The sequence below is a fragment of the Haematobia irritans genome, chromosome 4 (assembly GCF_050003625.1).
Source record: "Haematobia irritans isolate KBUSLIRL chromosome 4, ASM5000362v1, whole genome shotgun sequence".
NCBI classification, from domain to species: Eukaryota; Metazoa; Arthropoda; class Insecta; order Diptera; family Muscidae; genus Haematobia; species Haematobia irritans.
Window position 1 is genome coordinate 18,191,474 of NC_134400.1, and position 23,797 is coordinate 18,215,270.

General features: G+C 35.4%; 1 protein-coding gene across 1 annotated transcript in view; it reads right to left on the reverse strand.

Annotated features, from left to right (window-relative positions):
* The window catches only part of LOC142234280 (uncharacterized), an 86,609-nt gene that overhangs the window by 18,955 nt on the left and 43,857 nt on the right, over positions 1-23,797 (reverse strand). Inside the window, exon 2 of the mRNA XM_075305371.1 lies at positions 1,283-4,175. Within this exon, the coding sequence (XP_075161486.1) occupies positions 1,283-2,786 (1,504 nt within the window). The 5' untranslated portion in view covers positions 2,787-4,175. The remainder of the gene's footprint in view (positions 1-1,282; positions 4,176-23,797) is intronic.

Sequence of the window (23,797 nt, forward strand, 5' to 3'; positions counted from 1 at the left end):
AACTTAAAATGTAAATTATGTACATGTTTTTATAAAGAAATAAAGAAAATCAGTAATAATTTAAAAACTGAAAAAAAAATAAAACATTTTTGTCATACTATTTTGTGGACTAGAAAAATTTTTCGATAGAAATAAAATTTTGCCAAAATTTTCTATAGAAATAAAATTTTACTAATATTTTCTATAGAACTAAAATTTTAACAAAGTTGTCAATACATATGAAATGTTGAGAAAATTTTCTATAGAAATAAAATTTTGACAAAATTTCCTATAGAAATAAAATTTTGCAAAATTTTCTATAGAAATAAAATTTTGACAAAAATTTTTATAGAAATAAAATTTTGCAAAATTTTTTATAGAAATAAAATTTGGCAAAACTTTCTATAGAAATTAAAATTTTGTTTTTTTTTTTTTGATTTATTTTTTATAGAAATAAAATTTTTGCTAAATTTTTTATAGAAATAAAATTTTGACAAAATTTTCTATAGAAATTAAATTTTTGCAATTTTTTTTTTAGAAATAAAATTTTTGCAAAATCTTTTATGGGAATAAAATGTTTGCAAAATTTTTTATAAAAATAAAATTTTTGCAAAAATTTTATAGAAATAGAATTTTGTCAAAATTTTCTATGGAAATAAAATTTTGCCAAAATTTTCTATAGAAATTAAAATTTTGCCAAAAATTTTTATAGAAATAAAATTTTGTCAAAATTTTTTATAGAAATAAAATTGTTGCAAAATTTTTTATAGAAATAAAATTTTTGGAAAATTTTTTATAGAAATAAAATGTTGTCAAAATTTTCTATGGAAATAAAATTTTGTCAAAATTTTCTATGGAAATAAAATTTTGCCAAAATTTTCTATGGAAATAAAATTTTGCCAAAATTTTCTATAGAAATTAAAATTTTTCCAAAATTTTTTATAGAAATAAAATTAAAAAAAAATCTATAGGAATAAAATTTTGTCAAATATGTTCTACATAAATAAAATTTTGTCAAAAATTTGTATACAAATAAAATTTTTCCTAATTTTCTATAAAAATAAAATGTTGACAAAATTTTCTATAGAAATAAAATTTTGTTTACATTTTCTACGGAAATAAAATTTTGTCAAAATTTTCTATAGAAATTAAATTTTGAAAATATTTTCTATAGAAATCAAAATTTTGACAAAATTTTCTATAGAAATTAAATTTTGAAAAAATTTCTATAGAAATAAAATTTTGATAAATGGGGCATGCTATTCATTGCACCACAGGGGCTTCCTGTTGCTGGAATACTTACCGGATTTGTTACGAATTAAAGTTTCGTATTCATCAAATTCATCGTCATGATAGCTGGAATCATCATCATCGAAGTCAGGCACATTGGCGGCTTCACGACGCGTCAGCAGGCGTCGTTGATAATTGGTTAAAATTTCCGCAGACGAAGAAGACGAAGAGGCTGAAGATATAGACATTAGGGGATTTTCTAGAGATTTTTGACTATTCATATTGGGTGTATAGATGATGGAAGTGGTGGAGCTATTAACAACCTCAAGCGTAACATCATTATTTCCTTGACGAAGGCTTAAATTAGCTGTTATTAAATCCCCTAAGGGGTCCATGGGACCCATTGTTGTTGTAGTGGCTGTAGTGCCTTCTGAGTGTAGAGTGGGTGTAGTGGCCGATGCTGCTTTTATCATAACACCCCAATAGACCATAGCCATTAGAATAAGATAGCAAACACTGCCTATATCCATGGCAGAGCTATGCCTTCTTACTGTTCCAGGACTATTGTAGAAAAGTTTATTAAGCGATGTTTTACGTTTCAATTGAAATGTTGCAGCCGCTTCAGCATAGGCAGCAAAAAGATTATAGGTTAGAAAACAGCAACTGTTTGTGGTATACGAGATGGTCGTGGAGTTAGCTATAGTCGAGGTGGTATAAAGATTCGATGACGTTGAAGGTAATGCAAGAGACGATGTGCTGGCTAACGATGATGCTGATGACATGGAAACGTGTGAGGCGGGTTTATTGTGATCTCCTTCATTAAAATATTGATGTTGCTGATTCATGTTGCTGGCAACATATGATGTTAGCTGTTTACTTTTGTTAACATCTGCTTTATGAATTTTAGGGTGATTTTTTGCCCTGCAGGTTTCTTTTTCAAAGGTATCAACATGTTGCTGAGTATTAGGTGAATGCCACTGATCAGATTTTGGAAGATGTTGCAATAGTTTTTTCGACGATTTTTGAGAGATTTTATGATGAAACTGAATGTTTATAGTATTTTCTGGGATAGGCTTTAGATGTTCCGGAGAGTATTCTATGGTTTGCTGATCACTTTTAATATGATTTGAAATTTTACAAGTTTTTTGAGCTTTTTTCAGGTATTGCTGAGGGTTTGTTGAATTCCTTAGACTATTGTTGCGATATTGTTGTGGGGTTTTTAAATGTTGCTGACTATTATTCTTATGTGGTGAAATAGCGTTTTGGTGCTGCTGAGAGCTATTCAAATGTTGCTGAGAAAATTTTAAATGTTGCTGAGGAGTTTTTAAATGTTGCTGAAAGTTTTTTAAATGTTGCTGAGAACTTTTCAAATGTTGCTGAGCCGTTTTTAAATGTTGCTGTACTGATTTTCGTTTTAAATTTTGTGCAATTTTTCTATGGCTTAATTTTTTCTCATAATTTTCGCTTTTTTGAGTTTCTTTTTTTATTACGTTTTTTTGCAAATGACTTTGATGACATTGATGTTGATCTACTTGTGTTATTTTATGATAGTTGCGATAATTTAAAATTTTTGCCATAGCTCATTGACGTTTCGCTGTTCGAATAAGCAAAATGCCTCTAGAGAGCTTGATCTCATATAAATATTTAGGGAAATTTGGGTGGCCAGCAGAACTATTTAGAATTTCTTGGGGTTTTTTTGTTGGGGTGTCTGTGCTATTACGTCCTGTTTTTGTTGTTATTGTTTGTTGTTTTTTTTTTTGGTTTAGGATTTAGTATATCCGGTTTATACGATGGCTGCCTTTCAGTTGTATTTCCTTTTCCGTTTCCTCTCCGGTGATTTAGTGGTTGTTCGTTAAAATGTCCTTCACTGGGTATAGTGGGTGTATGTGTGTGTGTGGGCCAGTTTAGTTTTTTGAAAATTGTTGGCTTAACCAATGCGAGGATATTTTGGTTGAATTTTCGGAAATTTATTTTTGGCCAACATTCAATTTGGCTACTTGCAGTTCGTTTCGTTTTTTATTTTAGATTTTGAAAAGTGTTTGCTATTGTTTGGCCAACAATAACAAAGTATTCTTTAGAAATTTCAGTGTTTGTTTTAATTTTTAGGACCCCATATGTGTGTGAAAAAAGAGCGCTGTAGTTCGGCGAAGGGGAGGGGTTTTTCGTTCTTTGATTTTTTTTTTGCTTCTTGTTGGTCAAAGTTTATCGTTGTCTAACTTGGTTTAGTGTTTGCCCATAATATGTGGATTGCATATTCTCGTTTGTTTATTTTGTGGCAAAATGTTTTGGGGCCTTTAGCTTCTTCTTACCCTCTGGTACATTCCAAAACTCTGCTCCCCCAATGGTTAGGTTTTCGAGATAAAATGCCACACATCAGCCAAGCTAGAACCCAATTGCAGGCATGTTAGACTTTGGCGTTTGTATTGACCCAGAAAACGTAGGCCATTCTGCCTGCAAACGGCCTGCAAAACTTCACCACCCAACCCTACCCAAAATGGGCCTATGGCTTAAGAGAATTTTCTTATTGGGGGGCAACCAGCGTGTGGCTGGTACACGTTTTGTTTAATATTTCCTCTGGATCCCAAGTGGGGCTGTTATACTTTGAAGTCTAACTTTTTTATTTCCAGTTTCTGCTAATGGTGGCATTGGTGGTATTTTTTCTCCTTCTTTACCTTTCCTTATTTTTTGTTTTTTGTCTATAGAAAATTTTCTATTTTATATCCTCGATTGTTTTTTCTCGTCAGTTTCTTTGTGCCGAAAGTCCAATGTGTAGAAAATGGCGTGTGATGACTACCATATGGAATAGACGTCACTGCAAAAGGTTACTTCATCATTTTTTAAACATTGATAGGCGATGGAGATTGGCCAGTAACTACCTTTTGGCGCACAAAATCAAAATCATGGAAGCAGGTCATGTCTCTGACCCATGGCGTTTATTGCATGTAATTGTCATCGTTGTTGATAGCCTATAAAAATAAATGTAAATATATAAATATTTGTTTCTATTATTTATATAATTAAAATTTATTATTGGAATTAAAAAAAAAAACAAGTATATACGGCCGTAAGTTCGGCCAGGCCGAAGCTTATGTACCCTCCACCATGGATTGCGTAGAAACTTCTACTGAAGACTGTCATCCACAATCGAATTACTTGGGTTGCGGTAACACTTGCCGATGGCAAGGTATCTTAAAACTTCCTAACACCGTCTTCTAAATTACAAGGTAGTCCATACGTAGTATATATTAAACTAAAAAAGGCCTATTAAATACGTATATAAGTTTAAAGTTTCTATAGAAATAAAATTTTGACAAAATAAAATTTTGACAACATTTTCTATAGAAGTAAAATTTGGAAAAAATTTTCTATAGAAATAAAATTTGGAAAAAATTTTCTATAGAAATAAAATTTGGAAAAAATTTTCTATAGAAATAAAATTTTGACAAAATTTTCTATAGAAATAAAATTTTGACAAAATTTTCTATAGAAATAAAATTTTGACAAAATTTTCTATAGAAATAAATTTTTGACAAAATTTTCTATAGAAATAAATTTTTTACAAAATTTTATATAGAAATAAAATTTTGACAAAATTTTCTATAGAAATAACATTTTGACAATGTTTTCCATAAAAAAAAAATTTTGGTAGATTATTTTTGGCTCGAGTGGCAACCATGAATATGAACCGATATGGACCAATTTTTGTGTGATTGGGGATCGGCTATATATAACTATAGACCGATATGGAACAATTTTGGCATGGAAATTAGCGGCCTTATACTAACACCACGTTGCAAATTTCAACCGAATCGGATGAATTTTGCTCCTCCAAGAGGCTCCGGAGATCAAATCTGGGGAACGGTTTATATGCACGCACAGAAAAACCATGTTTGGACATGGTTGCCGCATCCATTTAATGCTTAGCTAGAGCATGTAATTGCCGCGAAAACCATGTATTTTGTCTTTGTAAAAATAGTTTTCGAGCGGAGAAAAATTTATGGTGGCAATAAGCATTTGAATGGTTCTCAAATACCGCAAACATGTTCTATCATTTAAATGATAGAATTTGAGACCATTAAATGGTCGGGAAAATCATGTACCTGACCATTCAATTTTTTTTACTTTTTTACAGGGAAAAAAGTATTTTTATAGGTTAAGTATAGACATGTCTAGAACCATTACATGGCCATAAAGACCATTTACATTTTTTTCGTGACCATTTAATTTTTTAACTTGTTTGCAGCGAACAGAATTTTATAAAAACATTGAGCAGGTACACACGATTTTCATTTTGCGCGTCAGTCGTGTGTTGATTGTTTCTTGGAATGGACGAAGAATACGGATTTACTGTGTTTTGTGTTAATTTATTTATTCAGAAGTGGCACGTGGTTTTATGTGAACACAAAAAAGGAAAGTGTAATTGAAAAAATGTACCTGTTTTTTGTTCTGCATTTTGCTATATGGTATCATTTATTTTTATTTGCAGTTACATGATGTCTGCGTTTGTACATTTGATGCGCACGATGTAAATATGGAATAATTACTTATTGTTGAAATTGAAATAAAATAGAGTGTGTAAAAATATATGATGTTTGCTTGAACGGCATTATAAATACAAATAAACAATGAATTAGTTTATAAATAAATAAAAACAAACAAATAAAGTTAATTTTGTGTTTTCTTTTCTCAAGTGGCGTCCTTTTTTCGACGATGAAAAAAGTTTTTTCATAAAGATCAAAACATTTTAGGTTGTGACCATGTTCTTTTAACTAGAAGAAAAACATTTTTAATGAATACCATAACATTTTAAATCGTGACCATTGTCTTTTCATTCAAACAAAATTCTTTTTATCAATATAATAACATTTTAGATGAGGACAATTACATTTTTCTTAGAACCATGTTCACTGAGCCAACATGGTTGCAGGTTAAAATGTTACATGGTCGCCGCAAAAATAGCTCCTATCATATTATTTTGCTCTTCGAATATGATTGTGACAATCATGTTTCTTCTCTGCGTGTGGGGGCTATATATAATTATGGACCGATATGGACCAATTCTTGCGTGTTTGTTAGAGACGACATTCTAACACCATGTTCCAAATTTCAACCGGATCAGATGAATTTTGCCCTCCAAGAGGCTCCGGAGGACAAATCTGGGAATCGATTTATATGGGGGCTATATATAATTATGGACCGATATGGACCAATTTTTGCATGGTCATTAGAGAACATATACCAACACCATGTACCAAATTTCAGTCGGATCGGATGAAATTTTCGTTTCTTAGATGCTCCGCAAGCCAAATCGGGGGATCGGTTTATATGAAGGCTATATATAATTATGGACCGATATGGACCAATTTTTGCATGGTCATTAGAGAACGTATACCAATACCATGTACCAAATTTCAGCCGGATCGGATGAAATTTGCTTCTCTTAGAGGCTCCGCATGCCAAATCGGGGGATCGGTTTATATGGGGGCTTTACGTAAAAGTGGACCGATATGGACCAATTTTTTCATGGTTGTTAGAGACCATATGCTAACACCACGTACCAAATTTCAGCCGGATCGGATGAAATTTGCTTCTCTTAGAGCGATCGCAAGCCAAATTTGGGGGTCCGTTTATATGGGGGCTATACGTAAAAGTGGACCGATATGGACCAATTTTTTCATGGTTGTTAGAGACCATATGCTAACACCACGTACCAAATTTCAGCTGGATCGGATGAAATTTGCTTCTCTTAGAGCGATCGCAAGCCAAATTTGGGGGTCCGTTTATATGGGGGCTATACGTAAAAGTGGACCGATATGGACCAATTTTTTCATGGTTGTTAGAGACCATATGCTAACACCACGTACCAAATTTCAGCCGGATCGGATGAAATTTGCTTCTCTTAGAGCGATCGCAAGCCAAATTTGGGGGTCCGTTTATATGGGGGCTATACGTAAAAGTGGACCGATATGGACCAATTTTTGCATGTTTGTTAGAGACCATATACTAACACCATTTACCAAATTTCAGTCGGATTGAATGAAATTTGCTTCTCTTAGAGCAATCGCAAGCCAAATTTGGGAGTCCGTTTATATGGGGGCTATACGTAAAAGTGGACCGATATGGCCCATTTTCAATACCATCCGACCTACATCAATAACAACAACTTGTGCCAAGGTTCAAGTCGATAGCTTGTTTCGTTCGGAAGTTAGCGTGATTTCAACAGACGGACATGGTCAGATCGACTCAGAATTTCACCACGACCCAGAATATATATACTTTATGGGGTCTTAGAGCAATATTTCGATGTGTTACAAACGGAATGACAAAGTTAATATACCCCCATCCTATGGTGGAGGGTATAAAAAAAAAAAAAACAAAAACGAAAAAAAATCAATAATATTTTACGTATCCGCATAGTATAATTACTCTTTCCCTTTAGTTTCCGTTTTTTTTGTGGATTTTATTACTTTTTGTATATGGTCTTAATTTAATTAACCTTTGGTTTTAGTTTAGTGAAATGTAACATTTCTTTTAGGTGACAATGAATGATTATTGCAAGTTTCAAATTAAATAAAATGGGCCAACGAAAAACGTAGGCTATAATCAAAGTTTTATATAGAAAATTTTGTTAAAATTCTGTTTCTATAGAAAATTTTTTCAAAAATTTGATGTCTATAGAAAACATTTGCAAAATTTTATGTCTATAGAAAATTTTGTCAAAATTTTATTTTTATACACTGAAAAAAATATTGTCGTGAGGCCAAAGATTTCATGTCTTTAAAAGACGAGTGCAAATTTTGCTTAGCGTAGAAGACGCTTTTCTCTAATATAAAGTTTTTTTTTCCTTGTTCAAAAGTCGATAATCTTTTCAATGAAGTCGTGTTGTCCTTATAATTAAGGGATTGAACTTAAAAATGGGTATCATAACATGAAAGAAAAATTTTTTGGGCTAAGGTCAACTTAACTTTAATAATTCAGAAATTAATTAATAATTCATTAATTAAAATTAATGAAATTGTCTTTAAATTTGTTGTTTTTTGACTACAAGGCAAAAAATCATTCAAAACTAGGACATGTTTTTCTACACTTTATTTTAAAGACGTTTTTAACTTGAAACATAGTATAATTTCTACTGGAAGTCGTGTCTGACTTTGGAAAATAAAGTTGTCGTTAACTTGTTTTTAAAGGACTTTGATAGCATATAAAGAAATAAAGCCGAAAAAGCGAAAAATTAAAGTTTGCTTCCTAGAGTCAAGTACACTAAACACAAATTTAAAAGAGAATTGTGTCTTAAAAGTATCCTTACACAGAAAAAAATTTCACGAAAATTTTTCCAATTAAAATCTTAATTGAGTTTTAAACAAGTATATACGGCCGTAAGTTCGGCCAGGCCGAAGCTTATGTACCCTCCATCATGGATTGCGTAGAAACTTCTTCTAAACACTGCCATCCACAATCGAATTACTTAAGTTGCGGTAACGCTTGCCGATGGCAAGGTATCTTAAAACCTCCTAAAACCATCTTCTAAATTGTATGTAAGTCCATACGTGGTATATATTAAATCAAAAAGGCTCGATCCAATACGTATATAATTCAGTTTGACAAATTAGACACAACATTTTGACAAAATTTTCTACAGAAATAAAATTTTAACAAAATTTTCTATAGAAATAAAATTTTCACAAAATTTTCTATAGAAAGAAAATTTTAACAAAAAATTCTACAGAAATAAAATTTTAACAATAAATTTTCTATAGAAATAAAATTTTGACAACATTTTCTATAGAAATAAAATCTTGGTAGATTATTTTTGGCTCGAGTGGCAACCATGATTATGAACCGAATAAAATTGTCTATAGAAATAAAATTTTGACAAAATTTTCTATAGAAATAAAATATTGGTAGATTATTTTTGGCTCTAGTTCCAACCATGATTATGAACCGAAATGAACCAATTTTTGTATGATTGGACCAATTTTGGTATGGTTGTTAGCGACCATATACTAACACCACGTTCCTAATTTGAACCGGATCGGATGAATTTTGCTCTTCCAAGAGGGTCCGGAGGTCAAATCTGGAGAACGTTTTATATGGTGGCTATATATAATTATGGACCGATATGGACCAATTCTGGCACGGTTGTTAAAGATCAAATACTAACACCATGTTCCAAATTACAACCGGATTGGATGAAATTTGCTTCTCTTGGAGACTTCGCAAGCCAAATCTGGGGATCGGTTTATATGGGGGCTATATATAATTATGGACCGATGTGGACCAATTTTTGTACGGTTGTTAGAGACCATATACCAATACCATGTACCAAATTTCAGCCGGATCGGATGCAATTTGCTTCTCTTTGAGGCTTCGCAAGCCAAATCTGGGGATCGGTTTATGTGGGGGCTATATATAATTATGAACCAATGTGGACCAATTTTTGCACGGTTGTTAGAGACCATATACCAATATCATGTACCAAATTTCAGGCGGATCGGATAAAATTTGCTTCTCTTTGAGGCTCCGCAGGCCAAATCTGGGGATCGGTTTATATGGGCGCTATATATAATTATGGACCGATGTGGACCAATTTTTGCACGGTTGTTAGAGACCATATACCAACATCATGTACCAAAATTCAGCCGGATCGGATGAAATTTGCTTCTCTTTGAGGCTCCGCAAGCCAAAATCTGGGGATCGGTTTATATGGGGGCTATATATAATTATGGACCAATGTGGACCAATTTTTGCACGGTTGTTAGAGACCATATACCAACACCATGTACCAAATTTCAGCCGGATCGGATGAAATATGCTTCTCTGAGAGGCTCCACTAGCCAAATCTGGGGATCGGTTTATATGGGGGCTATATATAATTATCGACCGATGGGAACCAATTTTTGCATGGTTGTTAGAGACCATATACCAACACCATGTACCAAATTTTAGCCGGATCGGATGAAATTTGCTTCTCTTTTAGGCTCCGCAAGCCAAATCTGGGGATCGGTTTATATGGGGGCTATATATAATTATGGACCGATGTCAACCAATTTTTGCATGGTTATTAGAGACCATATACCAACACCATATACCAAATTTCAGCCGAATCGGATGAAATAGGATTCTGTTAGAGGCTCCACAAGCCAAATCTGGGGATCGGTTTATATGGGGGCTATATATAATTATGGACCGATGTGGACCAATTTTTGCATGGTTGTTAGAGACCATATACCAACAGCATATACCAAATTTCAGCCGGATCGGATGAAATATGCTTCTTTTAGAGGCTCCACAAGCCAAATCTGAGGGTCCCTTTATATGGGGGCTATACGTAAAAGTGGACCGATATGGCCCATTTTCAATACCATCCGACCTACATCGATAACAACTACTTGTGCCAAGTTTCAAGTCGATAGCTTGTTTCGTTCGGAAGTTAGCGTGATTTCAACAGACGGACGGACGGACGGACGGACGGACGGACGGACGGACGGACGGACGGACGGACATGCTTAGATCGACTCAGAATTTCACCACGACCCAGAATATATATACTTTATGGGGTCTTAGAGCAATATTTCGATGTGTTACAAACGGAATGACAAAGTTAATATACCCCCATCCTATGATGGAGGGTATAAAAATATTCAATTAAAAATTTAATTGATTCAACAAATTTTTAATTGAAATAAAAATCAATCACACAAATTAATAGTATCAATTAAATATTTAATTGGAACAATTAATTTTTTAATTGACTGTCAATTAATTTTTTAATTGATACTATCATTTCTGTGATTGAAGACATTTCAATTAAAAAATTAATTGGATCAATTAATTTCGTGATTGAATCAGAAAAAAAATTTGTTGTGTGTACTTGAATTCTCCGCTTCTTTGGCTCGGAATCAATACCAAAATTGTTAAAGTAAAGACAAAATCTTTGGAACTGGGCATGCTTTTTTTCAGTGTAGATTTTTATACCCTCCACCATAGGATGGGGGGTATATTAACTTTGTCATTCCGTTTGTAACACATCGAAATATTGCTCTAAGACCCCATAAAGTATATATATATATATTCTGGGTCGTGGTGAAATTCTGAGTCGATCTGAGCATGTCCGTCCGTCCGTCCGCCCGTCTGTTGAAATCACGCTAACTTCCGAACGAAACAAGCTATCGACTTGAAACTTGGCACAAGTAGTTGTTATTGATGTAGGTCGGATGGTATTGCAAATGGGCCATATCGGCCCACTTTTACGTATAGCCCCCATATAGACGGACCCCCAAATTTGGCTTGGCGAGGCCTCTAAGAGAAGCAAATTTCATTCGATCCGGCTGAAATTTGGTACATGGTGCTAGTATATGGTCTCTAACAACCATGCAAAAATTGGTCCATATCGGTCCGTAATTATATATAGCCCCCATATAAACCGATCCCCCGATTTGGCTTGCGGAGCCTCTAAGAGAAGCAAATTTCATCCGATCCGGCTGAAATTTGGTACATGATGTTAGTATATGGTCTCTAATGACCATGCAAAAATTGGTTCATATCGGTTCATAATTATATATAGCCCCCATATAAACCGATCACCAGATTTGACCTCCGGAGCCTCTTGGAAGACCAAAATTCATCTGATTCAGTTGAAATTTGGTACGTGATGTTAATATATGGCCCCAAACAGCCATGCAAAAATTGGTCGATATCGGTCCATAATTATATATAGCCCCCATATAAACCGATCCCCAGATTTGACCTCCGGAGCATCTTGGAAGAGCAAAATTCTTCCCATTCGGTTGAAATTTGGTACGTGATGTTAGTATATGGTATCCAACAACCATGTAGGAATTGGTTCCTATCAGTCCATAATTATAAATAGCTCCCATATAAACCGATCGCCAGATTTGACTTCCGGTGCCTTTTGGAGAAGCAAAATTCATCCGATCTGGTTGAAATTTGGTTTGAAATTTGTGGTAGTATAAGATATTTAACAACCATGCCAAAAGTGGTCCATATCAGTCCATAATCATTTATAGCCCCCATATAAACCGATCCCGAGATTTGGTTTTGGAGCCTCTTGGAGGAGCAAATTCCATCTGAGTGAGTTGAAATTTGTGGATGGCAATCTTTCGTAGAAGTTTCTACGCAATCCATGGTGGAGGGTACATAAGATTCGGCCTGGCCGAACTTACGGCCGTACACGCAAAAAAATAATTATTTCCTCCCAAACGAAATTTTAGACAAACAAAGTTCGTTTCTCATTTGCTTTTCGCTGTAAGGAAGTGTATTTGGAAGAAAAGTATATACTGTTTATGATAAACGTTTATTCTTTTCCAGGATGTAAAAACAATTTCATAAAGACAAACTCAAAAAAAAAAAAAGATTTTTTCTTGCCAATTGCATTTGTCCTCACATCCTTCTCACATCCACGAGGTTTTTTAGTTATTAACACCTTTTCCTGTAATACAAACAATGTAGAAGAAATTATACGATTTTATAAATTTTTAGAATTTTTTTTACCTTTCTCCTGGACGGAGAATCGAACCGCGGACCATGCACTTTGTAAGCCAACACACTAACCACTGAGCTATGTACCTGTTATGGTCACCAATAGATAAATATCCATATAAGTTATATTTATATAGCATAGCTTACGGCGCCCACGAACCGAATAAACAAAGTTTAGTTGACAGAAACAAACATTTAGTTTGGCACCGTGGAGCAGTGGTTGCTACGTCCGACTTGCATGCCAAAGGTTCGTGGGTTCGATCCCTGCTTCGACCAAAGTTTTTCTTTTTGTTTTTTTTTTTTTACATATATTCCAGATATGTTCGGAAGATTCCGAAAAAATGTTCAACATTACATTGTAGTATATTAAATTTTGAACTGTAAAATGTGTCTTATTAAAGACCTAAAGTCAGAAAAGAACAGTGTTTGATATAAACGAAATGGACTGTGTTGTTGTTTCAAAAATAATTTTTTTTATTGAAAAAATAAAAATTTTGTAACAAACGAATTTTTTTGGTGATAAAAGTTTAAAATTTTCGAAGCAATTCAAAAAACTCTAACAAAAGAAAAACGTTTTCGGTACACGTTTTCCAAACGTTTTTTTTTCTTTGCGTGTATATACTTGTTATCTTTTTATTTTGTTTCTTAAACTTAAAACAAGTAAGGAGAGTCTAAAGTCGGGCGGAGCCGACTATATTATACCCTGCACCACTTTGTAGATCTAAATTTTCGATACCATATCACATCCGTCAAATGTGTTGGGTGCTATATATAAAGGTTTGTCCCAAATACATACATTTAAATATCACTCGATTTGGACAGAATTTGAAAGACTTTTACAAAATCTATAGACTCAAAATTTAAGTCGGCTAATGCACTAGGGTGGAACACAATTTTAGTAAAAAACAAGTGAGGAAAGTCTAAAGTCGGGCGGGGCCGACTATATTATACCCTGCACCACTTTGTAGATCTAAATTTTCGATACCATATCACATCCGTTAAATGTGTTGGGGGCTATATATAAAGGTTTGTCCCAAATACATACATTTAAATATCACTCGATCTGGACAGAATTTGATAGACTTCTACAAAATCTATAGACTCAAAATTTAGGTCGGCTAATGCACTAGGGTGGAACACAATGTTAGTAAAAAAATATGGGAAACATTTAAATCTGAATCAATTTTAAGAAAACTTCGCAAAAGTTTATTTATGATTTATCGCTCGATATATATGCATTAGAAGTTTAGGAAAATTAGAGTCATTTTTACAACTTTTCGACTAAGCAGTGGCGATTTTACAAGGAAAATGTTGGTATTTTGACCATTTTTGTCGAAATCAGAAAAACATATATATGGAAGCTATATCTAAATCTGAACCGATTTAAACCAAATTTGGCACGCATAGCTACAATACTAATTATACTCCCTGTGCAAAATTTCAACTAAATCGGAGCAAAAAAATTGGCCTCTGTGGTCATTTGAGTGTAAATCGGGCGAAAGCTATATATGGGAGCTATATCTAAATCTGAACCGATTTCAACCAAATTTGGCACGCATAGCTACAATGCTAATTCTACTCCCTGTGCAAAATTTCAACTAAATCGGAGCAAAAAATTGGCCTCTGTGGTCGTTTGAGTGTAAATCGGGCGAAAGCTATATATGGGAGGTATATCCAAATCTGAACTGATGTCAACCAACTTTGGCACGCATAGTTACAATGCTAATTCTACTCCCTATGCAAAATTTCAACTAAATCGGAGCAAAAAATTGGCCTCTGTGGGCAAATGAGTGTAACTCGGGCGAAAGCTATATATGGAAGCTATATCTAAATCTGAACCGATTTGGCTGATATTTTGCAAGTTTTTCGAGACTCATAAAATATTCGGATGTACGGAATTTGAGGAAGATCGGTTGATGTACACGCCAATTATGACCAGATCGGTGAAAAATATATATGGCAGCTATATCTAAATCTGAACCAATTTTTTCCAAAATCAATAGGGATCGTCTTTGAGCCGAAACAGAACCCTATACCAAATTTTAGGACAATCGGACTAAAACTGCGAACTGTACTTTGCACACAAAAATACACCAACAGACAGACAGACGGATAGACAGACAGACAGACAGACGGACATCGCTAAATCGACTCAGAATTTAATTCTAAGACGATCGGTATACTAAACGATGGGTCTCAGACTTTTCCTTCTTGGCATTACATACAAATGCACAAACTTATTATACCCTGTACCACAGTGTGGCGCAAATAAGATTAAGGGATTGTAGCTATATGAGAAGATGATGTACAGTGGTGGTGAAAAAATGATTCAACTTAGGAGAAATGATTCTCGTGTGTAATTTCCATAAGATATTGGCATATAAGACCCAAATTGAATCACCTTACCCAGCCAGATCTTACTAGAGACTATGGAAATGTGGATTAGCCAACACTGAAACATATGTATAGTCAGGCTTGTAAGATTGGTATCTGGCATTTTCTTTTCAATAGCATAATAATACCAATTCCTTAATCTTCATGTCCAATTAGCTCGCATTTAAAATTGTAATTATTCTAAAATTTTATTTCTATAGAAAACATTTATCAAAATTTTTTATTTCTATAGAAAATTTTCTCAAAATTTTATTTCTATAGAAAATTTTGTCAAAATTTTATATCTAAAGATTTTTTTTTCAAAAGTCTATTTCTATAGAACACTTTGTCAAAATTCTATTTCTATAGAAAATTTTTTCAAAAGATTTTATTTCTATAGAAAATTTTTTCAAAAGATTTTATTTCTATAGAAAATTTTGTCAATATTTTATTTCTATAGAAAATTTTGTCAAAATGTTATTTCTATAGGAAATGTTATCAAAATAAATAGAAAATTTTGTCAAAATTTTATTTCTATAGAAAAAAATCTCCTACACATTCATTACTAGGATTTTAGTCAAAAAAATAAAATAGGAAGCTTTTCTCCATCAAACTAATATACTAATATTCCTTCATAATATATACAGCATGAATTGTCATAGTATTGATATAAAGATATCCATATCCTTTGTTAATTAAAAGATATTTTTATTACATCTGTTGACCTCTATTATATTGTTTGGCTTCGAGCCAGAGCTTACAGTGTTAAGCAAATATCAGAATCAAACAAGGAAATCCGTCTTAAAATTGAACAATGTTTGCGGTGTTGATAATGCAATCGTTGTCAAGAGGGTTTTTCTTTTGTTCTTGATTATAAGATAATCGAGATAATCGAGTGAATGTAATGGCATATTTTTTATGGCCAGCCCACTATTGAAATATTGTCACCTGTATATGTGAAAGCATTAATTAATTGCATTAGTAATATCCTTATAAAATGAGGAACATATATTGATTAAAAAAAAAGGATAACATTCATAAGGAGTGATTGAATTTTATTTTATTTTCATTTCCTTTCATTTCATTTTGTTTTATTTTCATTTCTTAAATTTAATTTAAGTTAATTTAAATTTAGACGATTCTTAAAGACATTAGCATAGTTCAGTTAGCATCACTCCACCTAACATACAGACGTTTGTTTTTATACCCTCCACCATAGGATGGGGGGTATATTAACTTTGTCATTCCGTTTGTAACACATCGAAATATTGCTCTAAGACCCCATAAAGTATATATATTCTGGGTCGTGGTGAAATTCTGAGTCGATCTGAGCATGTCCGTCCGTCCGTCCGTCCGTCTGTTGAAATCACGCTAACTTCCGAACGAAACAAGCTATCAACTTGAAACTTGGCACAAGTAGTTGTTATTGATGTAGGTCGGATGGTATTGCACCTGGGCCATATCGGTCCACTTTTACGTATAGCCCCCATATAAACGGACCCCCTAAATTTGGCTTGCGAGGCCTCTAAGAGAAGCAAATTTCATCCGATCCGGCTGAAATTTGGTACATGGTGTTAGTATATGGTCTCTAACAACCATGCAAAAATTGGTCCACATCGGTCCATAATTATTTAAAGCCTCCATATAAACCGATCCCCCGATTTGGCTTGCGAAACCTCTAAGAGAAGCAAATTTCATCCGATCCGGCTGAAATTTGGTACATGGTGTAAGTATATGGTCTCTAACAACCATGCAAAAATTGCTCCACATCGGTACATAATTATATATAGCCCCCATATAAACCGATCCCCCGATTTGGCTTGCGAGGCCTCTAAGAGAAGCAAATTTCATCCGATCCAACTGAAATTTGATACATGGTGTAAGTATATGGTCTCTAACAACCATGCAAAAATTGGTCGACATCGGTCCATAATTATATATAGCCCCCATATAAACCGATCCCCCGATTTGGCTTGCGAGGCCTCTAAGAGAAGCAAATTTCATCCGATCCGGCTGAATTTTGGTACATGGTGTTAGTATATGGTCTCTAACAACCATGCAAAAATTGGTCCATATCGGTTCATAATTATATATAGCCCCTATATAAACCCATCACCAGATTTGACCTCCGGAGCCTCTTGGAAGACCAAAATTCATCTGATTCAGTTGAAATGTGGTACGTGGTGTTAATATATGGCCTCAAACCCCCATGCAAAAATTGATCGGTATCGGTCCATTATTATATATAGGCCCCATATAAACCGATCCCCAGATTTGACCTACAAAGTCCCTTGGAAGAGCAAAATTCTTCCCATTCGGTTGAAATTTGGTACGTGATGTTAGTATATGGTATCCAACAACCATGCAGGAATTGGTTCCTATCAGCCCATAATTATATATAGCCCCCATATAAACCAATCCCCAGATTTGACCTCCGGTGCCTTTTGGAGAAGCAAAATTCATCCGATCTGCTTGAAATTTGGTACGTGGTGATCGTATATGATATTTAACAACCATGCCAAAAGTGGTCCATATCAGTTCATAATCATATATAGCCCCATATAAACCGATCCCGAGATTTGGTTTTGGAGCCTCTTGGAGGAGCAAATTTCATCCGAGTGAGTTGAAATTTGGTACATTGTGCTAGTATATGCTCAGATAAATCGTTTTCCAATCCCACAAAAATTGGTTCATATCAAGTTCATAATTGTATATAGCCCCCATATAAGCGACCCCCATATTTCAATTCTGGCTCTCTACGTACCGTGCAAAAAGTCCATATCGATTCGTAATTATTTGTAGACTTAACTATACATAACTTTTTTGTCTAATATATACCACGTATGGACTAACTCACAATTTAGAAAACGATGTCAAGAAGTTTTAAGATACCACAACCCAAGTAATTCAATTGTGGATGACAGTCTTTCGTAGAAGTTTCTACGCAATCCATGGTGATTCGGCCTGGCCGAACTTACGGCCGTATATACTTGTTTCTGTATACCGTTATTATTGCTCTTATTAATGCTACTCAGTTTCATTTAGCTTAATGCAAGAGCCAATTGTTGTAATGGTATGTGCGAAGCACACACGAAGTACGCCTTGGTGCTCTCCCTCTTAGGGGTTTACTGTGTTTGCTTCTTCTTTTACCTATCAGTGTTAGTTGTCGTTAACACATTGCTACATATTTACAAATGTTTTTGTTGTAGTCCATATCAATCACTTGTTCAAGCATTCAGACACCTTTTGAGATTTGTTAGATCTGTTACAATTGTCATTTACTTTTGCTTTTCCTCTTCCTCACACTTATCGTCCTAAGAGATGTTCTAGAAAAAGGAAGAATGAGAAGCTTTGTGTATGGCACAAAGTTGAGTTATGTTTGACATCAGAGATTGTTGCAGTGCATTAGTATATCTACTATGTGGCATTTACATTATTATCATATTCCCTTAGTACATTTGGGACTTAGGGACCTAGGACGAAATAAGATATTTAGGTAACTAAACCAGGCTATAGCAAATACATCATTTATTTTGACACTACGAAAAGTTAGTTTCATGCATTATGCAGAGTAGTTTGAAATAAGATCGACAGTTTTAATTAAAATTAGTAAATTAAGAGAAATTAAAAAAAAATTATATATATAATTTTTTTTCAATAACATAATGAAAAACAAGTATATACGGCCGTAAGTTTGGCCAGGCCGAATCTTATGTACCCTCCACCATGGATTGCGTAGAAAACTGTCATCCACAATCGATTTACTTGGGTTGTGGTATCTTAAAACTTCTTAACATCGTTTTCTAAATTGTGAGTTAGTCCATACGTGGTATATATTAGTTATGTTTTGTATGGTAAGTCTACAAATAATTACGAATCGACATGGACTTTTGCACGGTACGTAGAGAGCCAGAATTGAAATATGGGGGTCACTTATATAGGGGCTATATAGAATTATGAACTTGATATGGACTAATTTTTGTGTGATTGGGGATCGATTTATCTGAGGGCTATATATAACTATAGACCGATATGGACCTAGTTAGGCATGGTTGTTAACGGCCATATACCAGCACAATGTACCAACTTTCAACTGACTCGGATGAAATTTGCTCCTCCAAGAGGCTCCAAAACCAAATCTCGGGATCGGTTTATATGGGGTCTATACATGATTATGGACTGATATCGACCACTTTTGGCATGGTTGTTAAATATCATATACTACCACCACGTACCAAATTTCAACCAGATCGAATGAATTTTGCTTCTCCAAAAGGCACCAGAGGTCAAGTCTGGGGATCGGTTTATATGGGGGCTATATATAATTATGGACTGATATGAACCAATTCCTGCATGGTTGTTGGATACCATATACTAAAATCAAGTACCAAATTTCAACCGAATCGGATGAATTTTGCTCTTCCAAGGGGCTCCGGATTTCAAATCTGGGGAACGGTTTATATGGGGCCTATATATAATTATTGACCGTTTCGAACAATTTTTTCATGGGTGTTTGAGGCCATATATTAACACCACATACCAAATTTCAACTGAATCAGATGAATTTTGGTATTCCAAGAGGCTCCGGAAGTCAAATCTGCTGATCGGTTTATATGGGGTCTATATATATATATATATATATATATATATATATATATATATATATATATATATATATATATATATATATATATATATATATATATATATATATATATATATATATATATATATATATATATATATATATATATATATATATATATGTGAACCGATGTGGACCAATTTTTGCATGGTTGTTGGAGACCATATACTAACACAATGCACCAAATTTCAGCCGGATAGGATGAAATTTGCTTCTCTTAGAGGCTCCACAAGCCAAATCGGGGGATCGGTTTATATGAGGCTATATGTAATTATGGACCGATGTGGACCAATTTTTGCATGGTTGTTAGAGACCATATAAAGGGTGATTTGTTAAGAGCTTGATAACTTTTTTTTTTTAACCCTGGAAAGTCATCCTTATTTTTTGTACACTAACGTCATCCTTCGTCATTTTGACTACGGCATATTTAAAGACGCTATAATTTGCATTGTGAGCAAAAATGAGAACCAAATTTGAGAATATTTTCTTATTCAATATGTTTTTAATTAGTATACAACAAAAATTCATAAAATAGTTTAATTAGTATAGCTTAAATTTATCATTTCCCAATCGACTAAAATACATTTTAGATCGAAATTGAAATTATGCGTCGTCATTTTGACGAAGGATGACTGTCCAGGGTTAAAAAAAACGCATAAAATTTGCAAAATCTCATCGGTTCTTTATTTGAAACGTTAGATTGGTCCATGACATTTACTTTTTGAAGATAATTTCATTTAAATGTTGACCGCGGCTGCGTCTTAGGTGGTCCATTCGGAAAGTCAAATTTTGGGCAACTTTTTCGAGCATTTCGGCCGGAATAGCCCGAATTTCTTCGGAAATGTTGTCTTCCAAAGCTGGAATAGTTGCTGGCTTATTTCTGTAGACTTTAGACTTGACGTAGCCCCACAAAAAATAGTCTAAAGGCGTCAAATCGCATGATCTTGGTGGCCAACTTACCGGTCCATTTCTTGAGATGAATTGTTCTCCGAAGTTTTCCCTCAAAATGGCCATAGAATCGCGAGCTGTGTGGCATGTAGCGCCATCTTGTTGAAACCACATGTCAACCAAGTTCAGTTCTTCCATTTTTGGCAACAAAAAGTTTGTTAGCATCGAACGATAGCGATCGCCATTCACCGTAACGTTGCGTCCAACAGCATCTTTGAAAAAATACGGTCCAATGATTCCACCAGCGTACAAACCACACCAAACAGTGCATTTTTCGGGATGCATGGGCAGTTCTTGAACGGCTTCTGGTTGCTCTTCACTCCAAATGCGGCAATTTTGCTTATTTACGTAGCCATTCAACCAGAAATGAGCCTCATCGCTGAACAAAATTTGTCGATAAAAAAGCGGATTTTCTGCCACTGATTTTGGTAATAAAATTCAATGATTTGCAAGCGTTGCTCGTTAGTAAGTCTATTCATGATGAAATGTCAAAGCATACTGAGCATCTTTCTCTTTGACACCATGTCTGAAATCCCACGTGATCTGTCAAATACTAATGCATGAAAATCCTAACCTCAAAAGAATCACCCTTTTCTTACACCGTGTACCAAATTTCAGTCGGATTGGATGAAATTTGCTTCTCTTAGAGCAATCGCAAGCTAAATTTGGGGGTCCGTTTATATGGGGGCTATACGTAAAAGTGGACCGATATGGCCCATTTGCAATACCATCCAACCTACATCAATAACAACTACTTGTGCCAAGTTTCAAGTCGATAGCTTGTTTCGTTCGGAAGTTAACGTGATTTCAACAGACGGACGGACGGACATGCTCAGATCGACTCCGAATTTCACCACGACCCAGAATATATATACTTTACGGGGTCTTAGAGCAATATTTCGATGTGTTACATACGGAATGACAAAGTTAAGATACCCCCATCCTATGGTGGAGGGTATAAAAAGCTGTGAAGAGTACTATTCTAACAAAAGTTGTTTGGTCACAGAGCACTTTCAAGTAAATGAACACTTGTTCAATAACTCCTCACCACGGCAATGAGAGCTCTCAGAGATCGGCTCGAGCAACTTCATCGATACGACTCGCACTGTAGTCGGTTCTAAACACCGGTGGCAATAGAAGGAACACCACCTTGTCCAAGGACTGCAACCCCTCCCATGGGAACACAAGTATGTATGACTACCCAAATCCCATCCCATCTCCATCCCTTTTTCCTTCCTGGGCAGAATCTGCCGGCCAGTCTACTCAGAATTCTCTACTTTTATGGCGGCAACATTGAAAGCAATCCAGGACCAGTGAAGTACGTGTGTCTGGTCTGTTCGCGGCCAGTCACGCGTAGAGATTACTCTGTGAGGTACAGCGAATGTCACAAATGGGGACACTTGCGATGCTCGGGATTCAAGAATGCAGGAGAATATACTCCTGCAAGTGTATCACCTGTGTGCGCCCGCCCATACCTGTAGTCACAGTAGCAAGGCCCCCCTCATACTGTGACTAAAAATCGCAATCCCAACAATCTCAACAGTCACCAACCACCGACACAAGTAATAGACGGGTGCGAAAGCCCCTTCTACTGATAGGAACTAGTTGAGTGGCTTCAAGATTCTACATCAGAACTGCTATGGGGTGACAAGGAGGATGACAAGGAGGAAATCACAGATTTCATGTGTGTTTAATTAAGACCACCCGAGTACATAACGGCCTTATACCGAAGCTCCCCTGACATCACCATGGCTAGCTCTGACCTCGTGGCACAGACAACATGACATGTAGACATAGCCATTAACTCTGACCACCTCCCGATCACAGTAAAAATTGAATTGGGGTTGACAGACACCGTTATTCCAGAGAAAAGAACGTTTATGAAGTGAGAACGAGTTTGCCACTGCCCCTCTATCAAAGTCAGCGCCTGCTGCAGAAAAAACTTTTCAGGGATGTCTTGAAGAGGGTGTGCGAATGTCGTGGATCCAGCGGATCGGATCCACGACATCCGTCCGAATATCCCCATGAAAGCATCAAAGTTGACAGATAAGAGGGACGAGATCTGAAAGTAGGTCAAGCTGATCCCAGGATCACGAGTCTCGCTAAGGAGATCGACCGACATGTGACCAACCATAAGTGAGAGATGTGACGTAAGCATTTGGATGAGTCCGATCTTGGATCCAAAGGATTGTGGTCTACGATTCGGAAACTCTCGAAACCCAAACGAAAAAATAACATTTCCATTTCGTTTGGGGGCAAACTCCAAAGGACGGCACCCCTGTAGTAAATGCATTCTGTAGACGGTTTGTAGATCGTGTAAGTATGGTAGATGGTATGGTAGTAGAAAGCAAAGGCGAATCTTCCATGCATTCAGACAGGACAACTCCCCTATGGCCAACAGCCGGGAGTGTGTACTCCAAGCGATAAAGGCCCCCAATAGCTCCACAGCAATTGACCCAGATGGCTTGGCTACGGGGATTTTGAAGCACATTAGAGAAAATGGGACTAGATTTTTGGCCCATACTTTTAATGTTTGCCTCAACACTCTCGAAATACCAGACATGTGGAAATAAGGAAGGTTATTCCAGCTATGAAATCAGGAAAACAGGCACATCTTGGAGGCTCGTATCGACCAATTACACTTATTTCCCCCATTACGAAGATTATGGAATCTATTTTACTGTCCCACATCTAATGTTAGGAGAACGTCAGAATGGTTCTCGATCAGGCAAGAGTATAACCACTGCGTTGTGTTAATTAACAGCCGACATTTCAGAGGGATGGAATAGTAAGAGGCCGCATAAACGTTCGATTCTCGTAGCAAACAAGTCGTACCTCAAGGCGGTGTAGTGTCCCCCTTCTTTTTAATTTTTACGAGGCACAATCAGATAACTTATGCGGACGACGACGACAAGGAACTTCTTTGTCGACTTTGCACTTAGGAACTTCTTTGTCGACAGGAATCTAAAACTTTCTGCTCCTAAATCGACGGTGCCGATTTTCACATCGTGGCGGGAAGTTAAACTGGAAATCGATATCCACATCCTTGGCCAGAGTATCCCCAAATGCAATAACCCCCAGAATATTGGTGTGACATTGGATGGTCTGTTCCTCTTTGGAAAG